At 39.9% G+C, this 14346-nt stretch overlaps 6 protein-coding genes across 6 annotated transcripts; 4 read left to right on the forward strand and 2 right to left on the reverse strand.

Annotated features, from left to right (window-relative positions):
* Positions 1-2335: 2335 nt before the first annotated feature.
* GCK72_017571 (uncharacterized protein) lies at positions 2336-3538 on the forward strand (the record flags this gene model as incomplete). The annotated part of the gene is made up of 4 exons (XM_003112681.2): positions 2336-2399; positions 2453-2973; positions 3021-3317; positions 3365-3538. The coding sequence occupies 4 exons, from the start codon at positions 2336-2338 to the stop codon at positions 3536-3538; spliced, it is 1056 nt and encodes a 351-aa protein (XP_003112729.2).
* A 2514-nt stretch (positions 3539-6052) lies between these two features.
* Positions 6053-6893, forward strand: GCK72_017572 (uncharacterized protein; the record flags this gene model as incomplete). The annotated part of the gene is made up of 2 exons (XM_053732151.1): positions 6053-6172; positions 6726-6893. The coding sequence occupies 2 exons, from the start codon at positions 6053-6055 to the stop codon at positions 6891-6893; spliced, it is 288 nt and encodes a 95-aa protein (XP_053581064.1).
* A 161-nt stretch (positions 6894-7054) lies between these two features.
* Positions 7055-7973, reverse strand: GCK72_017573 (uncharacterized protein; the record flags this gene model as incomplete). The annotated part of the gene is made up of 2 exons (XM_003112684.2): positions 7055-7819; positions 7863-7973. 2 exons carry the CDS (start codon positions 7971-7973, stop codon positions 7055-7057), a joined length of 876 nt encoding a protein of 291 aa, XP_003112732.2.
* Positions 7974-9848: 1875 nt separating this feature from the next.
* GCK72_017574 (uncharacterized protein) lies at positions 9849-10131 on the reverse strand (the record flags this gene model as incomplete). Its single annotated transcript, XM_003112299.2, has 2 exons — positions 9849-10068; positions 10118-10131. The coding sequence occupies 2 exons, from the start codon at positions 10129-10131 to the stop codon at positions 9849-9851; spliced, it is 234 nt and encodes a 77-aa protein (XP_003112347.1).
* Positions 10132-10623: 492 nt separating this feature from the next.
* Positions 10624-10906, forward strand: GCK72_017575 (uncharacterized protein; the record flags this gene model as incomplete). The annotated part of the gene is made up of 2 exons (XM_003112474.2): positions 10624-10637; positions 10687-10906. The coding sequence occupies 2 exons, from the start codon at positions 10624-10626 to the stop codon at positions 10904-10906; spliced, it is 234 nt and encodes a 77-aa protein (XP_003112522.2).
* Positions 10907-11842: 936 nt separating this feature from the next.
* GCK72_017576 (uncharacterized protein) lies at positions 11843-13996 on the forward strand (the record flags this gene model as incomplete). The annotated part of the gene is made up of 5 exons (XM_003112645.2): positions 11843-11930; positions 12133-12542; positions 12590-13066; positions 13112-13713; positions 13765-13996. The coding sequence occupies 5 exons, from the start codon at positions 11843-11845 to the stop codon at positions 13994-13996; spliced, it is 1809 nt and encodes a 602-aa protein (XP_003112693.2).
* Positions 13997-14346: the final 350 nt, after the last annotated feature.

A 14346-nucleotide genomic window follows, 5' to 3' on the forward strand; every position in this document is an offset into this window, starting at 1 on the left:
TCACTTTTGTTGACCGAAAGACAAGAAACTTTTTCAGAGGGAAAATGACATTTATTGAAAAGTATAACAGAAAACTGTTAAAATAAAAGAAGGCATGACATAGAGGGCTCCTCGTGATGGGAATTGTTATCGAATTGAGGGAGATTGTCGTATGACAAAAAAAAAGAGAGTTGATGGTAAATATAACAAAGGAAATTGGATGTTCCAATTGGAACAACACGAATAACAATTTTCAGATTTCTCGAGTTATCAGTGGAGAGGGAAATATCGTGTTTTCTAACAGGGATTATCTCAGTTATTGTAAACAGGAAGTAACTGAAAACCATCGATCATTGAAACATAATCCAATGGTAGTAAACAAGTGCCTCTGACACTTGTCGAGTGTCATTTGTAATGAGAAAAAGATCAATTGGGTGTGGCAACCTGTTATCACTGACTTGGCGTGCAGAAAGAACAATAGAAGATAATTTAATGTCTAGACATGCAAAAGAAGAGATGCTACAGTAGTTATAAACGGTTTGATAAGTGTGTCAGAAAGATATTCAAAGAACCGAAACGGATTAAGGATGATGAGGATGTAATCAAGAGATCAGCTTGTTTGTCACAACTTGTGAATTCAAGGATTTCCGATTGGCACGTTTCATTGGGATTGGCTGGTTGTCTTTTTGAGTTTTCAAGAAAAGGTCTGTGCCAGAGTTGTATGGAATTCCGACTTCCGACTTCCGGGCATTTTTATCATTCCGACTTCCGACTTCCGACTTCCGGATAAGAAAAATCACTTCCGACTTCCGACTTCCGACTTCCGGATACGGAATTTTACTTCCGACTTCCGTCACTCCATAACTGTGGAATTTCCGAAAAGTATATTTCACAGAAATACTTGAAAAGATGGTCTAAAAGCTCAGGTATTTTTTGGCGAGGGTTGGGCAGTGAAACTGTTAAATGGGCCATGTGGCCATTGAATAGGGCAAATTGCCCACAAAAAGGGCCACATGGCCCAGTGGGCACTAGGTTGGCGCGGGTTGGGCACAAGCTGGAGAGTTGGTTGCCGAAAGGAGAGGCTGGTTGGATGTGGGCACGAGTTGGGCACCTGTTTGGCCCCGGTTGGGCACCACATTGGCCCGAAGTGGGCACAAGTTGAGAAATCGCGCTCTACAGCACACGCTGATTTTTCACCACGATTTTTCTAATTTATTTCGTTTCTTTTTCAATTCTTTCCTCCTTCTATTTTATGCTACTTTTTTCAATTAGAAGATGAGACAATATACACAGATCCTCCGATAAAACAGGTAAGACGCTACTATTTTCTTTTTTTCTTTTTATCTTTCAATTTTCGACAAATTTCAGGGGAACAAGAAATAAATTCAGTAATACGAGCATCTTCATCAACTGTGCGCTTCGGCTACTCCACTGCTCGTCTCGGTTAATTTTCGCATTTACTTTAGATTTTTGCTTTTAATTCGTATATTTGTAGCTTTTACTAAAAATTATATTCTTCTCCTGTATTCCTAATCCCCATTTTAAAGCTTGACAAATTCTAGTTTATTTTATGTTATTACTGCCCATTATTACTGAAATTACTATTTTTTGTTCGAATTATTTCAATAAATAGTATAAAAGTACAAAAATGTGTAATCTGGTTAATTACAGTGTTAAATGGTAAGGAGCGAAAGAAGAGGAATGCCGCCCGTTGTACCAAATCTCGGCACTTTGCCCACGAAATGGGCCATGTGGCCCTCAAAATCGGCACGAGTGCCGGCGTAGGGCAGGCCCCGCGGCCCTTTTCTCTGGGCCATGCTGCCCATTTCGTGGGCAAAGTGCGAAAAAATACCTGAGAGGAGAGACAATTGGCTTTTCTTCATCCAAAACCTAATTTTCCACTGATTTCCGCCAATTTTATGATCTTTTCTCTTGGAGTTTTTGGATATTTGCGAAAAAATCTAATTCCGATTTCCGACTTCCGACTTCCAACTTCCAACTTCCTACTTCCGGGCGTTTTTTTCGCTTCCAACTTCCGACTTCCGACTTCCGGTTAAGGAAATTAACTTCCGACTTCCGAATTCCGACTTCCGGATAAGAAAGTTCACTTCCGACTTCCGACTTCTGACTTCCGGATAAGAAATTTTCACTTCCTTGCAACTCTAATCTGTGGCACTGGATAAAATATCTGCATTTTAACTGAAGTGCCTAGTTCAATTACTTTCCAGTCTAAAAAAACTTTTCACGTACCGATATTTTTCAAACTGAAAAAAATAGTGACCCGGGCAACAAAGTTACTTTTTTTTGAAACGTGGAGCTTATTAATATTCATTCCTACCATACCATCTTCGTCAAAATGGATGTTAATCAGCATTTTCCACCAATTTCTAGATCGGAGAGGAAATCATATCTAGATTATTGTGAGTTTTAGAAAAACATAGTCCAGTTTCCGATATTAAGTCAGAGTTTATAGATCCAGCTCCACTCGGCCATTTCAAAACGAGTTACATCGTTGACAACATCCATCCAGTTCTCGAAACAAGGAATCACAAAATCTTTACAAAGTATTTTAACAAGATGAATATTGGTTTATCTCACGGAATGACCATGGTTAACGCACGACTTGTGCTTTTTGCGAAGTGCCGAGTGAATGATCCGAACGTTGGGCAGTGGAGAATCAAAGCGAATGTGAAGTTCACTCTCAACAAGTTCAATGAGAGAATCGATTCAATCATCTATGACTGTGGAGATGTGTGGTTTGACAACAATATTCGTTCGATTCAACGAACAACTCTTCTCAGTGCAAATGATCTTCTGAATCAAGATTTCGGATTTGTTAGAGGAACTCAAGTGATATTTGGGACAGATATCAGGATTCTGGAGGTAGAAGGATTCCATCAACCGGTTGTTATGAATCACCGTGTGCCACCGGAAAATCCTGACAATCGAGTTGTGTTTGCTTATACAAATGAGAATTTGTATTGCAGCAAAGAAGTGGGTGAAACTCCGCCTTTTTAGAACTCTAAAGGTTCTTTTTTCAGATATTGGATATCCTCTGTGAAATGCTTGGTAGAAGGAAAGTATCTTCAATCGGAACATTCAAATTTCCCCTAGCATCTCGCGGACCCCAAGAAGAATTCCTTGATTGCCTCTACGGGTCCCCAATACCTATTTATGGCCGAGGAGGGCTCAGTGTTTTGCTGCATAGAGCTGATCATTTTTTGGTGAGAGCACTTACTCAAAGAGCTGCCACTGCGGTGATCCACGACGCGGAGGGAAATGGATTGAAGTGGGAATTTCTGAAGTTAGCAGTTCAACGTAACATGAGAAGAGTCGTTGTGAGTTATAAAGATTCCATTGTAGTAAAGTCATCCGATTTTTTCAGAACCATTGGTTGATCGGAAAGCAATCAATCAAGAAAGTCGAAATTCAAAGATTGTGTGCTTATAGAATGTCAGGAGAGATAATGAAGGCGATTGTAAAGAGAGTTCTGGAGGTCGGATGGCAATCATACAGAGATTCCGACAACCCCAAACCTAAAAAATCGAGGTACTTGTAAAATTGTGAGTTACATACAGTTCTCCAGATTCCAAGCAACAATACAAAAATATTTCAGTTCCTGACCCGCTCGGACGTTTCAAGTTTTTTTCTCAAGTGTAAACTATTGATTTTATTTTTTCCTCGTGTCAATAAATTAAATCATATTTCATCATTGATAAAGTTAATGAAATCATTGCAAACAAAGATAACAAACCATACTGGAACCCACTTTGGTTTCGGAAAATGAATCTGCCGTTCACGCATTCGATAGCTTCATTAAGTTTTGTCATTAAAAATTTTTATGGAATAAAAACCAACCTATATTGGGTTATCAAAAGAACTCGATGTGTTTTGAAGCTCTTTTTGGTAGATTTCAGAAGACGGTTAGTACCTGTCACCCAATCTTTGAATTTCGATTTTCTGGATTGATTGCTTTCCGATCAACCATTGGTGCTGAAAAAATCGGATGACTTTACTTCAATGGAATCTTTATAACTCGCAACGACTCTTCTCATGTTACGTTGAACTGCTAACGTCAAAAATTCCCACTTTAATCCATTTACCCCCGCGTCGTGGATCACCGCAGTGGCAACTCTTTGAGTAACTCACCAAGAAATGCTCAGCTAAATTCAGAAAATCTTTGAGCCCGGGAAATTTGATTTGTCCGATTGCAGATACTTTGTTATTACCATTCATTTTGCAGAGGATATTCATTATCTGGAAAAAACCTCTAGAGTTCTAAAAAGGCGGAGCTTCACCCAATTCTTTGCTGCAATAATAATTCTCATTTGAATAAGCGAAGATGAATTGATTCTCAGGATTTTCCGGTGGCACACGATGATTCATAACAACCGGTTGATGGAATCCTTCTTTAAACTACTATTCTTATCTTTTTTCTTGTGAAATGACGTATTTTGCATCTACGATTAGTCCTATTAGGACTTGCCAGGGGTCCAAACTTTGACTTCGTTTTTCTCGAATACTAGGAATCGAGGGAGAGAACGGAATATATTTGGAATCAGCGTTTTCTCAGCTTTCCAACGATATAGGTCACGTCCCATATTTCTACACTGACTAGGTGACCTTCCCGTAATGCACTCCAAAACGCCGGTAACTACAGTACCGCTCAAAAGTATATTAAGTTTTGGTTTTTTCTGTTGAAAAGGTCCAACTTTGATAGTGTGTCATGGTAATACTGATTGTCCCATCAAGTAGATTTTTAATGGATCAAAGATATCAAAAATATAACTCCATTTTTGTAGTTGACAACTTTTTTGTACGAGTACTCTCTAGCAAGTTACATATCGACAAATATTTTCTCCCTTAAATCGTCCCATTTCAGTGCAAAATAGAGAGATTTTTGAGCTGTCGTCTTAAAATGACCATAACTCTCTAGGGAGTAACCGTACAAAAAAGTTGTCAACTACAAAGATGGAGCTCTACTTTTGATCGGTACGATCCATTAAAAATCAACTTGACGGGACAATCAGTATTACCATGACACACTTTCAAAGTTGGACCTTTTCAACAGAAAAAACCAAAACTTAATATACTTTTGAGCGGTACTGTAAATCACATTTTTTGTGGCGCACTTCCGGTGCACGAGTTGTCAATGAGTACGGGAAATCGGGAAGCTATGAAGGTTTTAGTTCAAAGAAATCGCAAGAAACGGAGTCAGAGTCGCTGCTCAGGGAATGTACCCACTCAAATAGTAATGCTGATACAGAGTCTCTGTTCTTGTTTGGCACTTCAGTTGTGAAGAAAGATTTGATATAGAGAAGCATTGAAATTCAAAAATCGTTACACCAACAGAATGCTAGAGGATTCTGAATGAGTTTTCAGAGTTTTTCTAACTCCAAAATGAAATGAGATACTAGGCAGTTATCTCATTAGCTTTTTTAGAATCCCCACGACTTCTGTTTTCCAGCCATCAAAAAAAAGAACTCAATCTCTATAAACTGAAAAAAAGCATAGTCTATGTTACACATCTGGGGTCACTCTTTGCAACTTTCCAAACAAAAGAAAACTAGTCTTTCTTCTCATCAATGAAACCTATTGAAATTCACAAAACATAGACCACTTTCCCACGTGATCAGATCACTTGTCTCCTCTCAATCGAAATGTCATAAATGAGTTCTTTGACTACACAAATTCAACAAAACGCGCTTTGGTCTTTGAAAGGTCTCTGCCTCTTGTTTTGAATAACAGAGATGATTCATTCGGAAATGGGGAGGAAGCCAGACAGAAACGAGTTGTTTTGCTGGAAAAAACAAGAAGCCAGAGGAAGGAAAATTGAACTCTTGAACATTGCAAACTAGTCGTAAAAAGCGGATCATGTACTCATGGAATTATAAAAAACGTTATGAATTTATAATGAGTACATGTAGAATTGTAGAATAAATTTGCAATGCAACTCATAAAAATTCATTTCATTCCAAGAAAATGCTCCGCGTGAAGCCCTGGGTTAGTCGTTCTTGAACTTTGACTCTTTCTGGAAATTTTTATCACTCGGTTTATTCTCATTGAAAATAAAATGACGACGACGACAGAAGAGGCGGATGATGTGACAACGGCAATAGATAGTAATGACTCGAGTAGGAAGGAGAAGGAGGAGCCAGTTATGTTGAGAGCAGCACAAATTAGGATCAAACAGGTTTGTTCAGGAAATGAAAAGAAAAAAGTGAGAGGTTCAGGAACCAGATACAGTGCCGTGCAAAAGTATACAAGCTTTGGCTGTTTTCAGTTGAAATTATCCAATTTTGAGAGTGTGTTACGGTATTACTGATTATGAAACCTAGTAGATTTTTAATGGATCCTACTGATCAAGAGTAGAGCTTCATTTTTGTAGTTGACAACTTTTTTGTACGGGCCATCCCTAGAGAGTTATGGCCATTATAACTGGACAGCTCAAAAATCACCCTATTTTGCACTGAAATCGGTCGATTCCAGGGAGAAATAACTTTGTCGATATGTAACTCTCTAGGGACCGCCCGTACAAAAAAGTTGTCAACTTCAAAAATGAAGTTCTACTCTTGGTCTATTCGTTCCCATAAAATGTATTTTGTTGGACAATCAGAATTGCTATGACACACTCTCAAAGTTGGAAATTTTCAACTGAAAACGGAAGTTCGTATACTTTTGCACGGCACTGTACCTCCCTATATCCTGAGCCGTCCCGTCCCGTTCATTTCAAAAGAATTTTCCAGAAATACAACTGCCCGGAAACCGAAATCATCCAAATGCGTGCGCCCTTTCTTGGCTTCTCCGTCTTTGTCAGATTCCAATCAAGAGCTCGAATTCATACCATCAAAATTATCAAAGACGAGCAAATCGATGAGATGTTGATGGCCAGTCCAGTTCCACCGTATTCTTAAATTATGATGGTGTGGATGGATATGAAAATATCAATGAAGGAGCGAGAAGAATATAATTAATTCTATAAAAAGAGCGTTTATCAGTAAACTTATTTTTCACTTGATGATGATTTCATTTTTATACAAATAAACTTTTCAAACAATTTTTGAAAGACTACTTATCAAAAAAACGTCGCCGATCTGACAGGACACGGGCAATACGATGCATCTGGTCCAGGAATTCCTAAGTTTCCTTGTTTTCCAGGTGTCCCTGGCTCCCCGAATGTTCCAGGGAATCCATCTTGTCCAGCAGGTCCTTGTTGTCCTTGCCACCCGTTCTGACCCGGATATCCATCCATTCCCGGTGCTCCCTGAGGTCCAGGTTTTCCAGGGGCTCCCGGAGCACCTGGGGCACCATATCCTCGTTGGCCATCCCCTCCATTTCTACCTGGTTGACCATCTTGTCCAGGTTTTCCGGGTTGTCCGTTGTCTCCTGGCTCGCCAGGTGCTCCTGGGAATCCATCATTGCCGCGAGCTCCTGGGTATCCAGGTTGGCCAGCTGGTCCTACTGGTCCGGCAGGTCCTGCAGGTCCGTTTGGTCCAATTGGTCCTGGTGGGCACTTCACACAGTCTTGAGATACCGGTGGACATGTGATCGGTGCGTAGACAACAGTAGAATCTTGTCCACGAATTCCAGGATTTCCAGGTGGGCCACGTTGTCCTCGTTGTCCTGGTGGACCTGGTGGGCCTGGTGGGCAGATTGGTTTGACTGGTTCACATTGACACCAAGACGGAAGACTCGAAAAAGATTGACGCTTCTCACGGAATACTGAATTGAACGGGTTGACACGTGGCAGGGAAGGGGGAAGGATAGAGATCTGGACTTCCATTAATTCAATCCAAGCGAGGTCCGTCTCCTCGCGGAAGTTGGAAACGGTGAGGGTGACCTGGAAGTAAAGTTTCAAAACGAGCAATATTGAAAATAGGTACCTCCGCTTGAGCCTCCTGAACCGTATTATATAGAGATGGCACCACAAAAAGGCAGGAGATTATAGCAAGAATTGAAATAGAAGTAGATATTCCTCCGACTAGTTTCTCCATTGTAGGTGTCTTCCACTCCCTCTTTTCCTAGTCTTTTATACCATTTCATAATCAATTAACACTACAAAAGATGAGTGTAAAATGGGCAATTCTCTGGAATACATGGCAGTGTAAATAAGGAAGTGTTTAATATATCTATTCTTCTCTCGATTCTTCTCATAACTTCAAATTCTCCAGTTCTTTTTCTTGCTCTTGCTTCCACTTGACATATGGGATACTGTAACGGCAGCTGCCTTCTTTCGAAACATTGGGTGAGTGAGGTAGAATATCCAGGGAACTGCACAGAGTCCGAGGTCGCTTACTATTTGTCTTGGTAGCAGAGTGTACGGGGAAATCGAGAAATCTAGAAAACTGATAATCTGAAATACCAAAAGTTTCAGAAATGGTCTCCGAGATTTCATAAGCAATACCGTAATCCCAGCATTTGCTACGTAAGGAATGTTCATAGTTATCGTCATTAATGTAAGGGAAACTTCTGCTCTGATAATTCGAGACGTGTGGTTGCTGAAAGTTTGGATCATGGAAAAAATGAAAGGGCGCCCCATTGATAGGACGCTGACAAAGGTAGAGCGTACTTGTCATGAAAGATCACTCACACTCTCTTCTTCATCATTTCTCTGATTCGACACAAAAGTAGAATATTAATCATAAAGATAGTCAAAGTACAAGAAAAGTTCACGAGTACATTGAACGGGTCGTAATAGATCTGTAGAGATTCTACTCTTATGTTTATCATTAAAGCGCACTTACATCATCCCAAGCTCCAATATATGCAAGATAAATAGCTCCGAATGAATATGGAGTCGATAGTTGCTTGCAGTATACTGTAGCAGGTAAAAGAAAAAGAGTAAGCAGAAATGGGAGTATCAAACTTATAGGGATATATAACTTTAGTAGACTGCGGATTTTCTGAAATCTCAATTTCGAACCTGCACTGAAAATTGGTTTGATAAAACTCACATCTCTATAACTCTCTGGAAAATAGACTACTACGAATCTTATGACGCAAAAAAGTAATGAGAAACCCGTTGAAAAATAATTAGTAATCAACAGAAAATAATAGGAAAACTTCAAGAAAAAAGCAGGTGACGTTGAAGACAACCATGATGTCAGAATGCCAGATGGAGGTATTCTGAAGACCAAGTTATCGAAAATATAGAATAGGAGATTCTGAAATTGTTTCGGTTTTGACTGAAATTTAACTTCGAGGTACCGATAATTGCATCCAGATAAATGAGTAGAACACACTTTTCTGAACATGGCAAGACACTGGTTTTCGAAACTGTTTGAGCATTTTGCAGACAATAAAAATGGTAAAAATTACTGTTAAATAAGAAATTAGAAGGATCTGAGAGACAATATTGAACTGAAATTTGAAGTTCATATATTCCAATTTATCGTGAATAGAACCGGGAAGGCTGGATAGATTCATTTGGGAAATGAATGTTGAGATGAGTAAGGAAGGAAGTCGGGCAGACAGAATATTTATATAAATGTTCTCTGGTGTGTCTCTACACTTATGGTTCACTGGGTATGAGTACTTGGAATAACAGGAAATCATCGTAACATCAGTTTGAAGACAGATCATTGAGAGATTGTCGTGAAAATATGTTCTTTTTGTGCACGATAGGCTGCAAAAATTCAACTTTGATGGTTCAGGTCTAGAGAACCAGAATCCAACGCCTACATACTTATTTTTACAGATAAAAGTCCAAACATTCCGAAAGGAGTGTAACTTTTGAAAATGAGTCTCACTATGACAACTACAGTATTCCAAGAAACCGTTTGTGAAGAAGATATTTAATTACAAAGACAAATATAGAAAGGAAATGTTCATTTTCAATTTCAGATCGTTCGTACAAATTCAAAAAGAGTCTATTGGTTGTTTTGAGAAGGTCCAAATCCAGCTTCTCTCTTTCCGTAATATCCAGCATAAGCAGATCCGAGACCGTATCCGTAAGCTCCGTATGCTCCATAAGCATTTCCATAACCTCCGTAGTAAGCTGATGGATAATAAGAAGAGGCATATCCATAGTATTGAGCAGAAGCTTCTTGAACAACTGAGCACATGATGACGGCGAGGACACAGAGAAGGCTGGAAATCGAATTGATTGGAATGAGAACACTTTAGAGAGGAAACTTACAATTTGGAGTTCATTTTCAGTAGATTGAGGAGACAAATAGAATTTGTTGCATTTACTGACTTCTGTCGCTCTTTTATATTCTCACCTTCTGTTTGCTCATAACCGTTTTGCCTCGAACTACACACAATGCCGACACTACTCACTCTTTGAACTGGTTATGGCATTTCGGAACTTCTAAAAATACTACTAACATTAAAGATCAACATATTCAATTGAATGTGATCTGAGAATTTTCAGCGAGTACACGTATTCAAATAGTGAGTGTAGTTTGCTCGATTCAGTCAAATGCATCAAAGATTTCATGGTACTTTTGATTGATCATTGATGAGAATGAACTCTTTGACAGGTTTGCTCATGGAGTAAAAAAGTGTGAAAAAAAGTGGCGGTGCTAATGAAAAAACTATTGAGCAAACAGTGGCTTGGCTAAAAAAGAACGGTATATAAACTTGCACTCGCGTTGTGAAAACCAAGAACCTTCACATTCTTCTACAATCAATTCATTAATAATGAACTCCAAATTGTAAGTTTCCTCTCTAAAGTGTTCTCATTCCAATCAATTCGATTTCCAGCCTTCTCTGTGTTCTCGCCGTCATCATGTGCTCAGTTGTTCAAGAAGCTTCTGCTCAATACTATGGATATGACTCTTCTTATTATCCATCAGCTTACTACGGAGGTTATGGAAATGCTTATGGAGCATACGGAGCTTATGGATACGGTCTCGGATCTGCTTATGCTGGATATTACGGAAAGAGAGAAGCTGGATTTGGATCTTCTCAGAACAACCAATAGACACTTTTTGAATTTGTACGAACGATCTGAAATTGAAAATGAACATTTTTGAACACCATAAACTGTTTTTTTTGTTGTTTTTTAAATAGTTGCTTTCAGAAGGCGAACACAGTGTTATTGTTCTAAGATTGCAACATATTAACTATATTAAACTGAAAGAAATATGAATTTGTATGATTATTTTCCAAAACTTATGAACTTTTTACAAACAACTGATCCCATCAGTTTCCAGTTTCACGGTTTTTGAATTCCAGCGGTTTTAAAATTATGTTTCTTCAAGAAATTTGGGAACTCAGCGAAATTTTAACTTTGAAGAGTGTCCCATTCAAAAAAATAATTTTCGCGGCCGAGAAAAACATCTGCGTCTGCCCTCAACGCGCTCCATCGAGAGCGTCGCGTCTGCGTCGCGTGCCTGTGACAAATTTGAGCCTTGACCCAAATCTGCTCAAAGAGCCGTCGTATCTCGGGACAACGTCTATTCGCCTCGCAATCTACGAACCAAACCAACGAGAAATGGAAGGATTTAATCCCCAGGTAATCGATTTTCTGCATTCTCATACGTACATTTCCGTTGCAAATCTTGTTTTTTGAATAGAAATTCCTTCCCGATATTTTGAAATTCTACCGTAATGTTCACATTTTATTTATTGGGTTTATCTTTGGAAAGTTATATTGAAAACACTATTTTTCGAGAAAAAAGTTAAATTAGATGAATATTCTGTTTGAATCGTTTAACATTCCCTTTCGTTTTCTCTGCATAAATTATCTTTGCAATTTGAATTTATGATGATCATTGCTTTGATTTGCTCTCAACTCGACATTATAATAATCGATTTAATAAAAACAAATGACCAATGTATTATATATGATTGAGTCTTATATTTATTGAATGCATTTTATAATATTTTGACCTAAAAATAATGATTTACTACCCGAATGTACATAAAATCCATATTTCCAACCTTTGTTCAGCAACCTACTCAACCGGCTTCACTCAAGAGGGATCGACCAGAAGATGACGAATGTACGGTGTTTCTTTTATTGATGATGTCATAACCAATTACATATTTCCATCGTTTGTTTGCCACCATTTTTATCGATTTTATCTCTCATTCTACGCGTTTCGGATAATGTCTGTTTCAATGTTACGGTGCCATTTTTCTATTTTCGAAACCATTAGCTGATCAATGAGAAGAGACAAGTGTTCTAATCCTATTCAGTTTCAGACGGGATCCCTACGAAGCGTGTCGCTGAGGACGCCGATTTGACTCTTGGCAATCCGTACATGGACGATAATGAGACTGTCAACGAGAAGTATCCGATTCCGGAATCGGCTGTTGGAATCGTCATCGGACGTGGTGGTTCTGAAATTCAAGGTATCCAGGCTAAGGCTGGATGTCGTGTCCAAATGTCGTCGGACAACGACAATTCTGGAGTAAGACAAGTGACTCTTGAAGGATCTCGTGCCAATGTTGAGGCTGCGAAAGTCCTCATCAATGAGGTTGTCGCTCGTTCCCAGACTCCTCGTCCCCAATATGGATTCCCACGGGCTCAGAACACGATTGACATTCCAATTCCACCAAACCGGTGCGGCTTGATCATTGGCAAAGCCGGAGAAACTATCAGACAGCTTCAGGTTCGCGTTTTGTTTCACTGGTTTCCAAATTTATGTTTTAATTCCAGGAGAAAAGTGGCTGCAAGATGATTCTTGTTCAAGAAAACCAATCTATCAGTGACCAAGCGAAACCACTTCGTATCACTGGAGACCCACAGAAAATTGAAATTGCCAAGCAATTAGTCGCTGATATTCTGAACAGCGGAGGAGATGGAAACGGTGGAAGTGGTCTCCAAATGCATCATCAAGGAGGAGGTGGTGGCGGTGGAGCATCTGCTCGTGGAGAGGTCGTCGTGCCAAGATCTTCCGTTGGAATTATCATCGGCAAACAAGGTGACACTATCAAACGTCTTGCAATGGAGACTGGAACGAAGATCCAGTTCAAGCCTGATGACGATCCGACGACAGAGGAGAGAACAGCTATTGTTATGGGAACTCGTGAGCAAATCTATCGTGCCACTGAGCGAATAACCGAGTTAGTGAGAAAGAGCACTCAACAACAAGGAGGAGGAAATATGGGTGGCGGTGTTGCAAATGATGCATCGGTAAGTTATGAATAACAAAGGTCATAAAACAATTCTGGTTTTCAGACTTTCTTCATGTCGGTTCCAGCCGCCAAATGCGGCCTTGTAATCGGAAAAGGAGGAGAAACTATCAAACAGATCAATGCTGAAAGTGGCGCACACTGTGAGCTCTCGCGTGACGCTAACGCAAGTCCCGATGAGAAAGTGTTCGTTATTAAAGGAGGACGGAGACAAATTGAGCACGCTAAGCACTTGATTCGCATCAAAGTCGGAGACATTCCCCCGAATACTCCATTCCGTGATGACTCGGCGATGTCCATGCAACCTCAATTCAATGCCCCCGCACAGGCTGCCTACGGAGGACAGCAACAGTGGAATCCTGCCGCTGCTCAAATTCCAGCTGCCACTCAGAATCCGTATCAAGTTCAAGGAGGAGGAGGTTGGGCACAGAACCAAGTCTTCGCTCAACAACAAGTTGCAGCCGCCGCTGTCGCTGCTGCTCCCTATGCGTCTGCAGGAATCATCCCTGCACAAGCTCAACAAGTTGCCTACCAGCAACCCCAAGTCGTCCAACAACAACCACAAGCAGCGGCTGCTACTGTCACTCCATCTGTGGATCCAGTTACAGGAGAACAAGATTACTCTGCTCAATGGATGGAATACTACAAGTGAGTTATTCAATTCGTCGTTCATTACAATTATTACCGAATACATTTAAGGTCCATTGGTGCTCACGACAAAGCAGAAGCCGTAGAAGCTCAAATGAAAAAGAAGAAGGCTGAGGCCGCCGCTCGTGTCGCAGGTTCTGTCGGTATGGTTCAACAAGTTCCAATGGGAATGGCCATGCAGCAAATGGCAGGACAGGCTCGTGCCCCAGCTCAAGCCTACCCAGCTTATTCGGCAGCTGGAGGTGTTGCTTATCAACCACAACAATACCAGCAATACCAATAATTGTTATTTCCCTTTGTTTCTTTGCAGAAATCCTGAAAATTGCTTGCAACATTTTTAAAATACTCCCTTTCCCGAATCCCCTCTTTACTCTTGGTCTCAATATTTATATTGTTTTTCTTGTATTATGATATTATTTTTTGAATGAACTGAAACATAAAAACATGACATGAAAGAAGCACACTCGAATAACGACTCGACTAAATTGCAACATAATGTGTGAACTCAACCATTTCTTTATTAATGAGTTCGACATAATGTCATCAGAGATGAAATCTTTTCGAAGAATCTTCGTCCTCTATCATTCGTAGAAAGTCAGAAGTCTGTTTCGTTTTCGTCTGCTGATTAATATT

This window comes from Caenorhabditis remanei, chromosome V (assembly GCF_010183535.1).
Source record: "Caenorhabditis remanei strain PX506 chromosome V, whole genome shotgun sequence".
In the NCBI taxonomy this organism is placed as follows: Eukaryota; Metazoa; Nematoda; class Chromadorea; order Rhabditida; family Rhabditidae; genus Caenorhabditis; species Caenorhabditis remanei.